This window comes from Mus caroli, chromosome 3 (assembly GCF_900094665.2).
Source record: "Mus caroli chromosome 3, CAROLI_EIJ_v1.1, whole genome shotgun sequence".
Lineage (NCBI taxonomy): Eukaryota > Metazoa > Chordata > Mammalia > Rodentia > Muridae > Mus > Mus caroli.
Genome location: NC_034572.1, coordinates 79,940,819 through 79,958,230, shown reverse-complemented (window position 1 = coordinate 79,958,230; position 17,412 = coordinate 79,940,819). Strand labels below are relative to the sequence as shown.

The 17,412-nt window shown below is 49.6% G+C and overlaps 1 protein-coding gene across 6 annotated transcripts in view; it reads left to right on the top strand.

Annotated features, from left to right (window-relative positions):
• Nucleotides 1-336: 336 nt before the first annotated feature.
• Kirrel1 (kirre like nephrin family adhesion molecule 1) overlaps nt 337-17,412 on the top strand; it is a 96,201-nt gene continuing 79,125 nt past the window's right edge. For 2 of the 6 annotated variants that reach the window (XM_021157514.1, XM_021157515.1), the window contains exon 1: nt 337-688. Coding sequence is in view for 1 of the 6 variants with exons in the window: in XM_029475393.1 (XP_029331253.1) it covers nt 637-688 (52 nt within the window). In the remaining 5 variants the exon portion in view is untranslated. The remainder of the gene's footprint in view (nt 689-17,412) is intronic. The other 4 variants (XM_029475394.1, XM_029475393.1, XM_029475391.1 and 1 more) reach the window with 4 other exon arrangements.

Genomic DNA, 17,412 nt, shown 5'->3' with positions numbered 1-17,412 from the left:
GAGATCTTAAAGCTTTTACACCCCCATCCCCCAGACGCATAAGAAGCACACCCCTCCTAACACAGTCATCCAAATTGATGAAGGTTCGTCCTCAGTCCTGGCTGCCACCCCATGCCCGGCTCAGTTACACCACTGGGGGTAAAAGTAGGTCTCGCACCAAGCACTGGTGGGCCAGGACCCAGCGGTCCTTGCTCCAGAGCCTGCGACGCCGCGTTCTCCCCACCCCTCCCCACCCCTTGCCTCTGCCCTCAATTCCTTTCTCTTTGCTCTCCTCCCATCTCGGTTCTAGCGAGCGGAGCGAGTGTGTGCGCGCGCGTTGGGGGACCAGGGGAGGGCAGTGGAGGGAGGCGCCGTCGGAGGGAGAGCAGACGTCAGGAAGAGAGGGAGGGAGCCGGGGAGGGAAGAGAGGGAGAGGGAGAGAGAGCGCGCGGCGCGGAGGTTGAGAGAGGCCCCGAGAGATAAAGCCGGAGGGCAGAAATTATTAGGGGGCGCGGGACGAGAGGAGGGGCCAGGGGAGCGAGCCCGCGGCTAGAGAGGCAAGCGAGTGTGCGCCTTGTGTGCAAGGGCGGGAGGGAGGAGAGAGAGCCAGCGGCGGCCCCGCTCGCGCCGACTTGGGCCCAGCGGCGGGCGGACAGCATGCTGAGCCTCCTCATCTGGATCCTCACTCTCTACAACACTTTCTCACAAGGTAAGCCCCAGCCGCGGGCTAGGGAGTCCAGGGAAAGGGCGCGGAGTTTCCCGGAGAACACCGAGGAGTTCTTGGTGAAGCGGCCCAACTTGCTTCCTCTGGCTGCGCGGGAGAACAGAGAACTTAGGTCGCAAAACCCGAGATCCGAGTAGAAAAGGGATCGGAGTGCTCAAAGTCTTTCTTCCAGTTCCTGGCAGTCCTTCCTCCATCCCTCCACTTCGTGGGCCCAGGACCGGACTACTGGGTCCTGGGCAAGAGAAAGGCTGGGAGGAGATGGGATTTCAGATTTGGGGGGCGGAGTGCGTGGAAAACACAGACGCAGGCTCCCTAAGATGAGGCTGAGGGATCCTGCTACCCCAATCCAGCCTACAGTCACCTTCATCTGATGTGCGGCTGCATACTGCTTGGGGCTGCCCCTCAAAGGAAGGCTATATTCGGTCCCCCGCCCTGGAGGCTGTGGGTGGGAGGTAGAAGTCAAGATACCAGGGTTGTCTGGGTTCAGGGGAAGGGGAGTTGACTGAGCCAGGCACTCACTTCGGGTCAGAAAAGTGCAGATTTCTGAGGCTCCTTTGGAACTAGCTGGGCAGAGCTGGTAGGAAGAGTGGAAGAGAGATGTGTGCATTCAGGTACACTGGGCTGGATGCACGTGAAGGAGCCAAGGGTCCAAACCCCAGCCAGGCCTGGGGTCTGCAGGAAAACGGTTTTGCCTCCTGAGACTGACTCCAAGGAAGATTTAACACTGTCGAGCCCTTCGCCTGAACTGGAACACAGAAATCAGACACAGATAGCTTCCAGCAGAGACATGGAGACACACTACTCACCTAAGGAGACGACCCCCCCCCCCACACACACACACATGGAGACAGACACATACACAAAGACACTGATTGACACCTCTGAAGAAGGAAGATTCCTCTTCTAAGCTGACACACACTTGCCTAGTTATACCCTGGCATCAAACTTAAACTGTACATACATGTTTGCTACATTCAAAGGACATAGCACTCACTCACACAGAATTGCTTCCACATACCCCAGCCATAGAGTAAACAAAGAAACTTGGGGCAGACATTCTTATAGGCAGGCGCCTACAGAGATGTTACAGTCTTCAAAATGGAGGAGGTGGTCTCTCACTGGGGTGGGTGAGTGATCTGGAAAGAGAGAAGCCGCAGAATGGAAACAGCCCCAGGCATTGGCCAGCTCTCTTCCTCTCCTGAATGGTGTGTGTGTGTGTGTGTGTGTGTGTGTGTGTAGGGGGTGGGGTGCTCCACTGAGCCCCCCCCCCCTTTGCTAGCCCTCTCTCCTCCAGCTCTGAAGGCAAAGCTTGGCTTAGCTTAGGGGTCTCGATTCCCTTTCCCTCCCTGGAGCCTCAGGACCCTCTTAGAACATGAGAAGGCACACATCCGCTGTGTGAGAGCAGGAGTCGAGTTAGGGGGAGGGAGAAAAGAAGGCCTGGTTTCAGGTTGGCCACTTGTCAGAAAGTTGGGAAGATAAGTTAAGTTCTGACTTTGTTCAAGCCAGGTTGCTGGAGAGGGGGAGGGGAAGAGCATGGCGGGTGGAGGGGCAGCTGTGTCAGTTCTGATAGGTGTCAGAAGCAGGCATCTCTCTGCCCTTCTCTTGCAGCCCTCATATTCCAACCAAATAGAACGAGCTTTAAGAAACAGAAGCTGCAGTTAGCAAACATGAGAGACATGTAGCTTGAATCCCGGTTGACTGGAGGTCAGGAAAAAAATGCTTGCCGAGTACCTGTCCATCATTGTGGGTGGGTGTGGCTAGGGAAGGCAACTGAACCCCAGCCTACTTGACTCTTATCAGAGGTGAAAGCAAGAACTGCAGAGGGGTGCAGATGTGTGTTTGGGGAGGGTTGTTGGGGAGGAAAGCAAAGGGAGAGGGGAGTCAGGAGAGCCGCTCCTCGGTGGAGGGTTGGGGAGGAGACCCTTAGGGGGGAGAAATGGGGACATAGGGACAGTGGCAAGCTGAGGCCAAGGCAGGGAGAGTACACAGTGTGGTTGGCTGTGAGCTGGAGGAGGAGGGATGGCAGTGGGAAGTGAGGAAGAGGAGAGGTAGTCTGAGGAGCAGCAAAACTGAGAACAGGGAAGAGCCAGGAAGGGGAAATTCAGCCTCGCTGAGAAATAACAGCCGTATTCTAAAGACTGTCGATGGGTTTCATCTATCTTCATTTTTTACTAAATAATTTTCTGTATCTTATCTAAATGAAAACCATTATCTTCCCCCTCCCCCGCTGCCTCGTCCATCACGCCCCAGCTCCCCAGACTGATTGCGCTGAAAATTGAAATATTTATTCATTTTCTAGGAGATTTTTCTCCCTCCCTAGTCTCAGGGAGGAGAAATTGAAAAGGAAGGATTGTAGTTAATCAGAGCAATGTGGGCTGACAGGATGGTCCCCGTGGGAGCTGCCTCCTGAGGCTGGTGGCTCTGGCTATAGGAGGAAAATCTCGTCCTTAGGCACCCCCTCACCCCAAGCTCCTTCTGTCTGTTCTGCCTTTGCTCCAAGGAGACTAAGGGGTAAAACAAAGAGGCCCAAGGGCCTCCTATGTTTCCAGCATTTCGCTCCCTGTGCACAGTTATATCCTGGCAGAGAACTGTGAGTCTGATTCTACAGCTCTGTTCTGCACACATATGCGTGCCACGCACTCCCATGTCCTACTTCTGCCCAAAGCTGGGTATGGAGCTGGGGTAGATGTAGGGGAAGGGGGCAGAAACCAAGCTATCAGGTCTTCCTTTGACTTTGATTGGCTTCCATCTTCAGCCTTCTACTGGAATGCAAAGGTGGCCGTGAAGCAAGTACTGGGAGCCACAGGCAGGCATCTGCAACACTCAGGCAGGGTAGGAAGGAGGGGGCATTCAGTTCTTCCAACCCTTGCTCCTTATTACCACTGGGTGGCTGATGTCCACTCCCCCCCACGCCACCCCCTCACTTTGCCTTTCTAGTGGGGTCTGATAAGGAAGCTGTCGGCTTACCCAGTGCTTGCAGAGAACTGCATTCTGAGGAAGCCTCCTTCAAGATCCCTTGGGACTCACTTCTCTCTTGTGCTCCAATATGGGCACATCGCTGTGCATATAGTCAGTGCCCCTTAATATCCAGTTGCTGAGTGATCTGCACTGCAGAAGAGAGGGCATATTAAATGGTGATGATGTCACAGTCTCAGCCTGGTATGCTTGAAATTCTAGTATTCAAGAGGCTGAGGCTTTGAGTTCAAGGCCACATTGGACTACATATACCAAGTTTCAGGCCAGTCAAGGTGAATTTTAAGTCCCCAATAAATAAATATATAGGTGAATAAATAGATAAAATCAGAGACTTACATTCAGCTCCTCCATGTTGGTATCCTGAAGAGGTTATAGGCTCTGTGGGTGCCTCAGTTTGCTTATATGTAAAGTGGGGATGGTGATTGATTTTATATATACATATATATATATATATATATCCATGGGTTATTAACATATTAATCTATGAAAAGTGCATGGGTGTTGTCTGGCACAGACGTGTTCAGCAACTGTGTTAGGAGCATGTGTCTGAACACATGTGAACAGATGTTGAGAGGACTGCCCCCTCTTATCTTCCTGCTTATGGTTCTCTTTGCCTCCCAATACCATGTCTACTGCTTCAGTCAGCCAGTGCTTTGCTTCTCACAGAGAGAACCTGGGCCGGGTAGGCCTTCCTAAAAGACACAATTTCAGCTTTCTCCCTGGTTGGTGCCCTCAGAAAATGTCTGCAGGAGTGACCTGAGGGGAGGAGGGCACAGCGGAAAAGTTGGAGCTTTTGTGTGAAATGAGAAGGTGGGGTGTTTCAATGTGAGAACTAACACAGATCATTTAGTGAGCTCTCATGTTAATGACTTTAAATGCATATTAACTTAAGCTGTACAACATTCCCCCCGAGATAGGCTGGGCAATCAATTCCTTTTTTCCTAGATGAGAAACTGAGGTTCAGATGTATAAGATAGGCAGTGATAGAAACCAGCTGGTTCAAAACCTACACTCTCAGCTAGCAGGGACTGATAGAGGTCTGGGACAGGATCTCTTCCCCCACCCCCACCTCTGGTCTGTGGTGCAGTAAGTGGGGAGAAAAAGATTGTTTCATTAAGGTAATAATAGCATTTAGACATTTAAAAACAGTCTTTTATTCTGAGATTCTGCCCTATAGTTTTGGGTTACTCTTTCTTTATGATTCTGCTGGTTATTTCTTTAAAAGGCTTTACTTGCCAAACAGGATTTATACCCTTGTGTTTGTTTCTTAGATGAAACCTAGCTTTTCTAATCCATGGATTTATACGTGGAGCCTTGCCCCGTCCCCTCCAAGCTGTCTCGGTAGTGTCAGGACCAGGCAAGCGTTGATGCACTGTGTGGAGTCTGGAGACAGCCTGTGCCTCTCACCCTTAGCCTCCAAGCTAGTAGTAGAGGCTGAGGACTTTGGTGTCCTGTTATGCTCACCTGGAGGGGCTCTGCTTTGCCTTTCAGCCGGTTCCCTAGAGATCTGCCTGGCCTCAGGTCCTGAAAGGGATCATGGGAGGTCAGCAACATACCAAGGTATCAGCATTACCTTTCTCTGAGTTCCTGCTGTGTGCTTTTCAAAACTGATGCTCCTGCCGTTCCATAGATAAGAAAACCAAAATTGAGAGGTTAAACAGCTCGCTGAGGGCCATCTCCAGAGTGTTAACACCCTGATCCAAGCCCTTTTATGTCTCCACAAAGCTTATCTGTGTTGGCAACCTCTATTAGACGGGAGGAGAACCTAGGCCTGCTGTCTTGTTCCAGGCACCAGTCCTCTGAGATAGGCTGCGTAATTATCTGTAGTTTTGTAGCTAGGAGTGCTAGTCCAGCCTTAGTTACCTTGGGTTTGGTATCATCATCCAGAGGTGGGAGCCAAACATTAATACCCATCAAAAAGAGGTTTGCCTTGCTTCAGTCTCTTTCCTCTTAGGGTTTCAGGTGTGTTTGGGGGGGGGGGTAGAGGTGGGGAATTGGGTGGGGGTTGGTGATGGAATCAAGCCCAGGGCTAGGCAAGTGCTTCCTCACTGAGCTCTAAGCCTAGTTCCCCCCTTCTCCTGTCTTCCCTGTCTGTCTTCCAGCTTTGTAACTATGTAACGCTTTCAGATTTTAGTAGCTGTCACATGTGCCATAACATTTGATAGATTATCATGTGATATAGGCAGGATCATTGTTATTTTTCCATTTAGTAGAGGAGAAAATGGAGTTCCAGGGAAGTTAGATGCCTTGTGCGAGGCTGCAGGCTGAAATGAAGGAAGTGGCTGGGATGCACGGTTCTTAATCTCCCCAGCTTCTGGGCCACGTTCCCTCTGAAGGCAGGCAGGGAAGCTGCTCAGAGAGCCTCTGACAGAGCTGCACCCTCCTGCCTTCCCTTTGCTCTCCAGCTCTTCCCAGGGCTCCAGGCCAGTCGGGCTGGCCGTCTCTCAGAGGAGGCTTTGACCTGGAAAAGGCTGGGGGTTTTGGTGGAGGAGGAGAAAGAGGTTGCTGTGTTCTTGATCTTGAAATGTGAGACCAGGGAGTAGAGAGTCCTAGGAGCCTAGATGCAGAGTGGCTCTCAGCGTGGAGAAGGGAGCCATGCACGCATGCTCAGGGAAGGGCTACTCCGGGTTTAGCCTGGAATAGTAGTACTTACTAGTTGTTGTTCCATTTTATAGATGGACAAGCAGAGGCCTAAATAAGTTAAACGAATTGTCCAAGAGGACATAGCCAATGGTAGACAGAGTCAGGATGAGAAACTGTCAGTGACTTGAGCATAGTGAATGGGAACAGATCACAGAAAGACACTCCTGAAGGCTGTGGGTGTCAGCCTCTTTAGTAGTGTTGACACATGCAAGCCTATAGGTGGGGGTCCCATGTTATGGGAGCGTACACTGCCCTCCCCCAGGCACATCTGGACAGCAGCATCCCACCATTTTTCTTTGTGGCTGTAGCAGACCTCCTGACTCCTTGTGTTGCATGTTCTGCATCTCCTCTCATAGGTATACACGCTGCCAGGCTGGGAGAGCCAGAGCCCTTGTATCCCGTGCTCCCTGACTCTGGCCCCTCTGCGTCTTTCATCCCCTGCTCTCTTCACCTTTCCAGTCTTGCTTTTCAGACAGTGTGGACTTGATGGAGTCCTTACGGCACCCAGGATGGAAGCTTCTGCATCTCCTAGCTGCCCCTGAAGATCATTTTTCTTTCTATTCTGCTCTCCCTCTATCAGCTTCTCCCATGTGGAAGGGGGCTCCCAGTTTCTCCTTCCTACACATTTAATTTCTTCAGCAACTTTTATTAACCTCACTCGTCTCTGGGGACTGCAGTGCTCATCCGTCTCTGCCCTTCTCAAACCCATTCGACAAAATTGGGATGGTATTGAAATAAATGGGCCCTGCAGCCAGCCACCCTCTTCAAGATGGAGGCTCTTAAATCTGGGCTAGAAATCTCTAGCAAATGCCATTAGTTTTCCAGGAGATAATACTACTGCTTCACTCTGGGTCTGAGCCCTGGGAAGGTGCTGTCAGAATCTCCCAGAATACCATGGGGTCTGGGTTTTTGAGTCAGAGAAGGGATAGCAGAATTCTGAGTCTCATGTAGCACTCAAGGCCCAGTGGGGCTATTTCAGGAAGCGATTCTACGTGTGTTATCTCTCTCCCCAGCTTCCTAACTTGGCTTAAGAATAATAAATTCTTCTTTAGGACAGGATTGCTTGTTCTCTCTGACCTGCATTTCCTTCTGAGGCAATATGAGGAGTATATCCTAACCGGAGGCTGTGGAGAAAATGCAGAATTAGTTATTTCCCTCACCAGGAATGTTCAGTCACTCATGGCTTCATGATCAGAACGGTATAGCCATAAGGTAGGAATAATGGTGGCAAGGCCTTCATTAGGTACTTTCTTCAGCTGGGTCAACATCACAGTGTTTATCTGTACATAGCACAATCCTATTGCTAGGCGGTAGAATCTTGTGCTTCCTTAGGGGTGGGCATTTTCTCACTGACCCCAAGCATCATTATGGGACTGGAATGAAGCCTAGTGGTTGAGCACATGCTAATGTGCAAGCCCCACCTAAGCTCAGCCTTCAGCACTACCAATAGAACCATACTGAGAGAGAGCACATGGATAGATTGCATACTACAAGATGAGTAAGTTACTATCTCTACTCTTAAGGGTCTTTATCTTTTATGTGAAATTATTCAACTCCATTGGCCTCAGTTTCTTCTTCCACAAAATGGGGACAACTAATTAAAAAAAAACGAGTATAATTACTTGGAAAATGGGTACAAATTATGTGGAATAATTTTAAAAATTATACTATGTAGTTTCTTCTTATCTAGATACTAAAACCCCCAAACATACTACACACACACTAACTGACTGATTCTGTGTGTGTGTGTGTGTGTGTGTGTGTGTGTGTGTGTGTGTGTGTGTGTGTATAGGTTTGTAGGTTGGTATTAAGTTGCTGCTACAGTAGTGTGAAGGCCAGAGCTGGAGGATTTTAGCAGAGAGGAGTTTGCTATGGGCTACAGTGATTTCGACAGCTCCCTGGGAGAAGTGGTCTTAGAGTTAGGGATGGATATGTATGTAGCAAGCAGAGAAAGAACACCCCACAGGTCCACCTTCCCAAGTCAAGGTGTGTGGCTGGCAGGCAGGCAGAAGCAGGAAGACTTTGGAGTGAGGTGGGGGCTCGGAGGATATAGTCTGGGAAGAGGCAGATCTGCTGAGATGAGCTCAAGCCAGAGACTGCTGACTAAGCCCTGAGGACTGGCTGGTTCAAAGACAGCCCTCGAAGTCAGCTGAACTTTATTCTTTTCTTTCTTAATTTTTTTGTTATTGTTTTTGTTGTTCCTGTTGTTTGGTTGTTTTGTTTTGTTTTGTTTAGCTCTGGCTGTCCTGGAACTAGCTTTGTAGACCAGGCTGGCCTCAAACTCGCGGAGATCTGCCTGCCTCTGCCTCCAGAGTGCTGGGATTAAAGGCGTGCGCCCCCACTGCGGACTGCTTTGTTCTGTTGATATGTCTCACCTCGTAGCTCAGGTAGGATGCCTCTGCCTCTTGCATCTTGGGTCTTCTGAGTTTTAAACAGAGAGTGTGTTGAAAACAAGTCATGGTCTTTATATCTTTCTCCATCCAGTCTTCCCCTCCTCCAAAATCCTAACCTGCGAGAGCTGCTGTAGAGATTTGTAGCCCCTATGGTAAAATAAAAAGTAATAAAGTAAAATGTGCAAATGAAATAAAGATCAATTTGGCTAGGTGAAAGTGAATAGAAGCCATTATAAAAGTGTCATTGGAAGTCCCCAGTCTGTGACCTGGATTTGGAGCCTGGAAGTGGGGGTGCTCTTGGAGAGTCCTTTGGCATATGGTAAAGCTCTCTGGAAGCAAGGTTCAGCAGAGAGAAGGCAGAGGGCCTCCTTACCCAGATACCTGGAGTTGAGTCAGAGCCATTTGTCTTTGTCCACTCTGAGCCTGGGCATAGTCTATATTGTCCGGGGTTGAGAGAAGCACCAGGTTTAGACTTTCCCGGTCAGTCTCAGACTGTGTCTGCAGCCCTAACACTGGTTACTTAGGGATAGAGTGTCTCAGGATTTCTTAGGGCCTCAGCAGGGAGTTGAGCTTCCTGGGATTTCAGTGGGAACCTCCTCAGAGAGGCCCTGGCAAGGAGACAGGGGAAACAAGCACTGGCTGGTGTGGTGTGTGTGTGTGTGTGTGTGTGTGTGTGTGTGTGTGTGTGGTGATCCTAGGCCTGGGGATTAGAAGGTGAGATTTAGTCCTGTCCTTGAGGCACTCCCAGCCTGCCGTGGGAGGTGCATCTATAAACACAGACAGACAGTCCTGCAAAGCAGAGGTTGCAAGAGAAGTATGCGAAAAATGCTGGGAGTCTGACTTTCCTGCTGGATGCTTGAAACTGGGAGTACATGGTAGGAAGTGGCTCGCTTGCTCGCTGTGCCTTCAGCTGCGCTGGAGTGCTGGGCAGCTAGATGTCCTGTCTCTGGAGAATCCTTGTGCCCCTGCTCCAGAAGGAAGGAGCCAAGGACTCCCCAGGACCGAGCCTTCCTTCTGCCTGAGGATTTTGATTTGTAAGAACAAAGGCAGTTTGTGGAATACACCCTTTCCTCAGTCTCCCAACCTCTTGTGTCCACTTTCCTCTCCCCAGCCCCCGCTCCTGCCCAGCAGAGCTGATTTCTAAATTAACTTTCTCCTAATCAGCTCAGCTGAGGTTTTATTATTATTCCCCCTCCCCGAATTCTCCATGCACAGCCTGGGGCCCTATGTGCTCCATTACCCAACATTGCCCCACCATGAGGCCCTTTTAACTGTTTCTTCCCACATTCTGTTCATTTAACTGAGAGCTTATTATAGGGAAGGAAGAGATGGCCAGAGGGACTGAAAACAGAGTGGAGCAGAAGAAGGCATTTTCTAAGCAACGAAAACCCAGGGCTGGGCATGCTGGCAGCTCTTAGAAAAATAGTAGTTTTCTTCTTCTTCATTTTTAAGCAACCGAGGGCTTCCTACCTAGACCATGGGATGCTTCCTCTATGACCTCCAGCCCCAGGATCTTACCCACTGCTCTTTGGATCTGTCCCACCTCATCTCCCAACTCCTTCAGGAAATCTGCCACCTGGACTGCATTGTGGTATGGGGTCCCCAGAGTCTCCACAAAGGCCCCTCCCCTCCATGCTCACTGTGGCTTTGCTGACAGAGTGGGCACCATTCAGTGCCAGCACTGGCTACTTTGTGGATGATGCTGGCCTTGATGCGCCTCTTTCCCTACCTCACCTGGGGACATCGCTCATCCCTGGTCAGTTCGTGGAGTGAGAGTGCAATCTCATTTTAAGGCTAGTATGAGTCAGGGATAACTAGAAAGGAATATCCACCTCTGCAAACTATTATGATGCCTGGCCCAGGCAAGTGGGAATGACTTTTGGACTGCCTGTACCACTCTTGTGCTCTGTTTATGCAGCGCACGGAGAAATTGGTAATATTTGCATAAGAGGGTTTTGCACACACTTTCAATTTCACTCCTGGGTCATGATGTAACACAGCTTACTCTGTAAAAACAGGTAACCGAGAGTCTCCTAGGATACCACCACTTAACCAGGGGACTATAGGAGTATTAAGCCTTTTTTGCCAGAGTTGGGCACTGTGTGTCCCTTAGAGCCTTGGCTTGCTTCCTTGGCTATAAAGTGCAGATGGTTGTCCCTACCCCCCAGGGTGACTGGCAATTTGAATGACATGATGTCGGAAGCAGAGGGTTTGGTGCTCACCAAACCTTTTAGCAAAGCACAGTGCTTGATTTTTCGAGGTTCACAGTGCAAGACAAATCTGAAGAGGGGGACAGAGGGAGAGAGGAGCTGTGATGAGCCAAATGCCTTAGTGGTGCCGAGGAAGTGAACTTGGGAGGCAACCAATGATGTGATTCCTACGCTTTGTACTCTGAGGTTTCAGGGATGGGGGACCCTGGGGTGGGGCTGGGCGTGGCACTCTGTTTTAGAATTCAGTCTGTTATTCTGTGTTAGGAGACTGAGTGGTCTTTTACCCTTTGTAAGCTGCAGTTTCCTCATCACATACTTGTAGCTAATCTGCATCCTGTAAGAGTCACTGCAGAAGCATCAGCTCTTTATGTTAGGACAAAAGTTTCAAGCTTTGAAGGACCCCTGGAAAACAGATTCTGCCTTGGCCAGAGATTCCCTGGTAGTGTTGTTGCTGCAGGATCCTATTGAGGTGTGAGAGGGAGGATGCTTTTGTTTGTCTTCTAAAGGGAATCAAGGGAGAACAAAATTCCTTGGCAGAGCTTGCTCTTAAAACAGTTTGGATGGGAGGCTGATCTGGAGGCATTGATATGCTAGTTTTAGGAAAGCAGAAGAGGGAGCCTCCTTACCCCTGAGGCTGATCCCTCAGGGCTCTCCCTGCCACCTGCCCAACTCCAGCCCCACCCCCTTGCCAGATCTTCCCATACTTCCTGCTTCAGAGTTGAAAGCCCCAGACTGCATGTTGCTGGAAACTCTCCCATGCCTGAGCCATCATTTCCACTCTTTTGTTTTGTTTTGTTTTTGAGTTTTCATGATTCATCATAGGAGGTTTGAGAGAAATATTTTAACAGAGCTTCTAGCTATAACCTTGCCCTTACTGGCTTTAGCTTGGATCGTGAACAAGATGTGTGACCGAGAAGGAAGAGAGGCTATGGCTTACCTGGATGTGGCTTGGGGGAGCAGTGGGTATCGTCTCTGTACGGGCCAGTTTCTCACTCCTACATAAGAGATGCTCAACCTACAGACCCCTCTCAATTGTCTCCTGGCTTCTTTTTGTTTTGTTTTGTTTCTAGACAGTGTTTCCTTGTGTCGTCCTAGTTGTCCTGGAACTCACCCTGTAGACCAGGCTGGCCTTGAACTCAAAGAGATCTGCGTGCCTCTGCCCCCTGAGGGCAGGGATTAAAGGCATGCGCCACCACCGCAGCCTCCCACTGCCTCTGTGGAAGAGTCCTGTCTACTAGCGGACTGGCACCCCACTAAATCTCTTGTTTGCTCCTATACCCCAGAAAACAAGTTCATGCAGTTCTCTGCAAGTGCAAGGGTAACTAGCAGAATCAGCCTGGGGAGCTTGCAAGATACAAACAAGGAGGAGTGAGAGCCATGAGGTTTGGCGTCCTGGGACAGAAAGAACTTGAGGTCAGGAATGCAAAACAGTGGTGTGGTGATCCTCTAAGAACACTGTCTTCAGATTCCCAAGATGCCTCTGTTGAGGCTGGCTGGACGGATTAAATGAATTTGGAAATCAATGTTTGGCCCCTTTTTAAAGAGAAAGGAATTTTATTAGCGCTGTCCTCTCTCAGACCTGACTGTAGCAAATAGGAAGTTCTTTGTGTCCAACCTGAATCTTTCCTGCTCCTGCATGGAAACCATAATTAGAGGTTGAAACCAAATGCATCTACAGCACTCTCTATATATGGATAAATCATTTTTCTCCAACAGTTTATTTCTTCAAACTTCATGGCATGCTTCCTTTATTCAGAAGCAAGACCTGAGAGATGAGAGTTAAGACTCTCCCAGGCTCCAGGGACACCAAGAAGTTCTCTTTAAAGGTCTGACTGAGGTTGTCACTCTATGGGGTCTTTGGTCAAGATTCATAGCACTAGGACCTCCCACTAACTGTAGGTATAGCTTGAGGGCCTCTTTATCTTCCTCTGAGTGGCCAGGCTGAGAAAGGAGCTGTGGGTACTACTGAAGCCTGGTTATTAGGTAAGGAACCTGGAAAGGCGGGTGGGGGCAGGGTGAGCCCATTCATGACCAGGTCTCCTGACGTCAGGAGTGTCCTCAACCTAACTTTGCCTGTGTGGCTCTCCCATGTTACTGATGTGTCTAGTGAGCACGTATTGTGAAGAAGATGGAGAGAGAAGCTGGAGCTGAGTCATGGCCAGTTAGGAAGATGACCCTGGGAGGCCTGGAGAGAAAACAGCCAGGAACAGTGGAACCAGCTGGGGCAGGAGATAGAGGGCAGGACTTGAGAGAAAGGTAAAGGAGCCTGACTACCTGGTAGGAGAGTCTAGTGGGAGAAACCGAGGCCCAGGGAGGTCTTCCTGATTAGGGGTGTGAGGTTAGAACCTCTGAGACCTGACCACTGTGGTGTGGTCATGTCAGCTGTGGCCCCATATACAAGCATCTATATCTGCAGCCTGTGTGATATACTTCCCCACTGCTGTGTGTGGTAAGCAACCCCTACTCCTTTAAGGATGGGATGAGATGTCAGTCCTTCAAGAGGAAGGGCTGGGCCTCTGTGGAAGAGGACTACAGTGAGCCCTAGGGTAACCTGGTTCCCTTTTTCAAGGATAGGGAGGCCAGACAGCCAGGGCCTAGAGTCCCACAGACGTTGCCTGTGCTGTGTCGCCTGGCTTGGGACAGTGAGTGCATCCTGCTCTGTGGCTGTCCTCCAGCAACCCTGCTAGCCCCAGTCTCTAGCTCAGCTCTCCCTGTCCCTGGATAGGTGTTCTCAGCTCTCTTAATCCTGCTGTCCTCTGTCTGTCACTAGGCAAGAATGCATGGCTCTCCTGAAGCATTTGGTGCTTAATAATTTGTGGATTACAGCTAACTCTCGATAAAGATTCCCCTAATTGCTTGGCTCACCTCAGGTTCTATCATCAAAGCGAAGTGGCGAGGCCCCCCTCTCACCCTCCTTTTCTTTTTATTATCTCTTAATTAATCACTCTGGCTTTCACACTTAGCAGATAATTACAGTCTCCTGGGCACGAAGCTCATTTTCATAACCTCCTGCTCCAAGCCTGCAGCAGCAGCATCGTAGAGGGGGGTGGGAAGGAAGGGAGAGAGAGGGGAGAGCAGATAGACACATGCTGGAGGAATGTGGGGGAGGTGGCAGCCAGTGAGTCAGGTTAAGAAAGGGACAGGGAAGGGACATGTGGATTGGTGAGGGGAACACAGGACCAGGGCCCTGCTAGTGTTCCATTGGAAGGCATCCTCTCATGATAGACTTTCTTCACTGCGTTATATATCATAGGCTCTTTCAGATGTTTGGGGTCACAGTGGAGGAGGAGATGCACGTAGTCACAAGGCTTGGGGGGTGGGTAGCACTGTTGAGGAGTCTGAGTGAAGGGTACATTCCCTGAAAAGCGGGCACAGTTGAGATGGTAGCAGCATGGCTGTGACTGGAGACCCAGAGGTGAGAAGCAGGGCATGCCCTGGGGTTTGAAGCTATGGGAATGAACAGCCAATGACCAGGATAACCTGATGGAGGGAAAGGCCAGGCATTCGTCCATCGCCTTCTCTTGGGGGCAGTGCCACGTGGGTCTCAATATGTTTACTGCCCCATTTTAGAGATGAGAAGAGTATTGACTGAGATCTTCAGAGTTCAGGAAGAGTGAGTAACTGGCCCATGCAACATCAAGTTCAATCCAGTTGTGACCAGCAGTGGGTTTAGAGCATTGGCAAGAAGGGGAGGCTCTGTGACTCTTGCAGCCTCTAGACCTAAGGTCACTACTTACCCATCAGGCTTCCCTTACATATCTAATTCCGAGGTAAATAAAGGATGCACATTTAGATGGTGGATCTGAGAGGCACATGGGAGACAAGTTTTAAGTTTACCTAGCAAATCCAACATGGAGGTGGCATCAGCACAGGTGAGCTGCACAGATTATGGAAGAGAATATAAAGTTAATGTTTTTCTTTTTCCGATTCTGTTGGGTACTGTTTTGGTTTTGGTTTTGGTTTTGGTGGTGGCTGAGTCCGTCTTAGGTCCTAAAAGTGTAGGGTTTAAGGAGAAACTTCACAGCTTCTGCTTCAAATGCCAGTCCAAATGCTTATGTTCATTAAGATGGTAGACTTTGGGTCTGGCTAGTTTTGGTGTGTGATGTTTTTATTTATTTGCAAGTCCTTTATATAGTGAAGTTTACTTAAAACAAAACAAAAAAAAATCAGAAAGCAAAACAGAAGAAACCATGAGGAACACATCTCTGCGGCTTGGGCTTCAGTGGATCCTGAAGGGTCCGCCGCCCTCAGTCTGTCAGATGAGATGTAAGGGTCCCTACTTCGTTGCTATCAGCCAGCATTCAGACCTCGCCAAGTCTCAGTTTCCTTTTTGGTAAATGAGAATCTTGAAAATTTTGAGACTGTTTTGCTTAACATCCAAAGGAGAGTCTCTGGCCCGGCAAGGCACTGTTAGCAAATGGCAGTTGCTGTCTGTCCCATTGTCACCGCTGATGGATGCAGCTAGCCTGTGCCTAGCGAAGGCCAGTAAGGTCCACCCACTTCTTATAAAGCTGGTAAGAGAGGACCTTCTCCGTTTCCTGGCTGGAGGGTGGGATCAAGAGTCTCCCTGGGCACCACTGCTGGGTGTGCCAATACGCAGAGCCCTGGCAGCTAGGCCACTCTGTCTCCATGCGGTTTTCCATTGCTCTCCACAAATCAAGCTTTTTGGCCAGGGCTGCCTCCCACTGAGAGGATGAGAGCATCAGCTTCAAGCCTTAGGGCCTGTATAGCAAGAGGCTTGTCTTCTCCAGTTGAGGAAGGTTTGCAGCTTCTAGTTTCCTGGGCACTATAATAAGAAAAGCTACATCTGGAGGCACTGTGGAAATAGCATGAACCATGAGTGCGGGTGGGGATTCTAGCCCCACAGTGCTCCTGAGAGAATGACCTTAGCGACTTGGATTTTTCCAAGCACAAAACAAGAAGATCATTCATTCTCTAAGATACTTTATGGATGGACGATTGTCCAATAACCATCTAGTGGGAGTTCTCCAAAGGCTGGTCCTGGGTCTTCTGTTTCATCTTGTGAGCCTCTGTCAGAACGGCCAGTGTCAGAGAAAGACAGCTAGGAATGCAGGAGCTGTTGTGCTCAGGACCTAGAGGGGCAGTGGATGTGTGAATACATTTTTAGATCTGATATGGGCTTGGAGTAAGATGTGTGGGAACTCCCCAACACATATGCATGTGCACCCCCCCATACACACACGTAAGCATACAGAGACAGAGACATACAAGCATGCATTTATACCTATACACACATACACACCCCACACATATAATTCCACGCCCCCATACACACTCCAGCACACTCCTACATATAACCACACTCATACACCCCCACCACCACAAATACAAATGTATGTAAATACCAATTACTGCACACACACACACACACACACACACACACACACACACACTGCCCTGGGGCTAGATGCCCTGGCCTGTGGGGGATGTGGGGACCCCACCAAGGGTGTGGGTACTTATGTATTCATGTTGATAAAATGTTCCCCCTGAAGAAGCATGCTCTGGCTTTTCTCTGAACTTTAGCTTTGGTCTATGAAAAGGTTTTTCAGTCTTGTGGGAATATAAACATTTGGCAGATTTCTTTCTCTGAGAGCTGTTTTGCCTCTTTTCTTTTTCTGGGAATTTTAACCAGCAAGATCAAGGTCCCTCCACCCATCCTTCCTCTTTCCCCTTTGCCTGAGACCCCTCAGCTCCCCATCCCTTCAGCTCCCCACCCCCCCAAATGAAAACAAAGTTAATTGGTGTGTACTGGGAGCCATCTCAGAGCCAGAAGAAAGGAGTGAAGCAAACGGGCTCTCCCAAGAGGAAAGGCTGCAGGAGAGAAAAGGAAGCCAACGGCACCGTGGTGAAAAGTGAATTCCAGACACTGAAATTCTTTTGGTTTTAATCATCTCAGAGGGCAACCAGAGCTGAGCTGTGGGGGAGGGGACGAAATGAAAACCAGGGCCTTCGACTTCCAGCTTGCAGGACTCCATAAAGACTAAAACTTTCCCGATGGAGGGAGGCTTCTTGTCCTTCCACCTTGACCCTCGGGACCTGGCATTTGTCCCCTGCGTGGAGTTTGCCTCCACGAGAGAACCTGTCCTCACTGGGCCTCCCATTGTATCTGTTTACAGATTCTCAATTTTAAAGTACTGACCTTTCAGTTTTCCGGCCAAATTGCAAGTTCCCCAAGGCCCCGGGATTACTCGTTGTTCAAAACAAAACAAACAGCAAACTCCAGACTCATTCATGAGCCTTAGCTTTTCTTCATGTTCACTGTTGGGAAAGCGGAGCAAGGAAAGCATTGAAGGGGTTGAGTGGAACCTGCTATGGTAGGAAGGGAAGGCTCAAGGACAGCCTGTGGCAGAGGTATGGGTCAGTAGAGGCCTCTGGGGAGAGAGAGAGAGAGAGAGAGAGAGAGAGAGAGAGAGAGAGCATGCGTGCACGCGTGTGTGTATGTGTGTACAACTGTTCATGTGTCTGT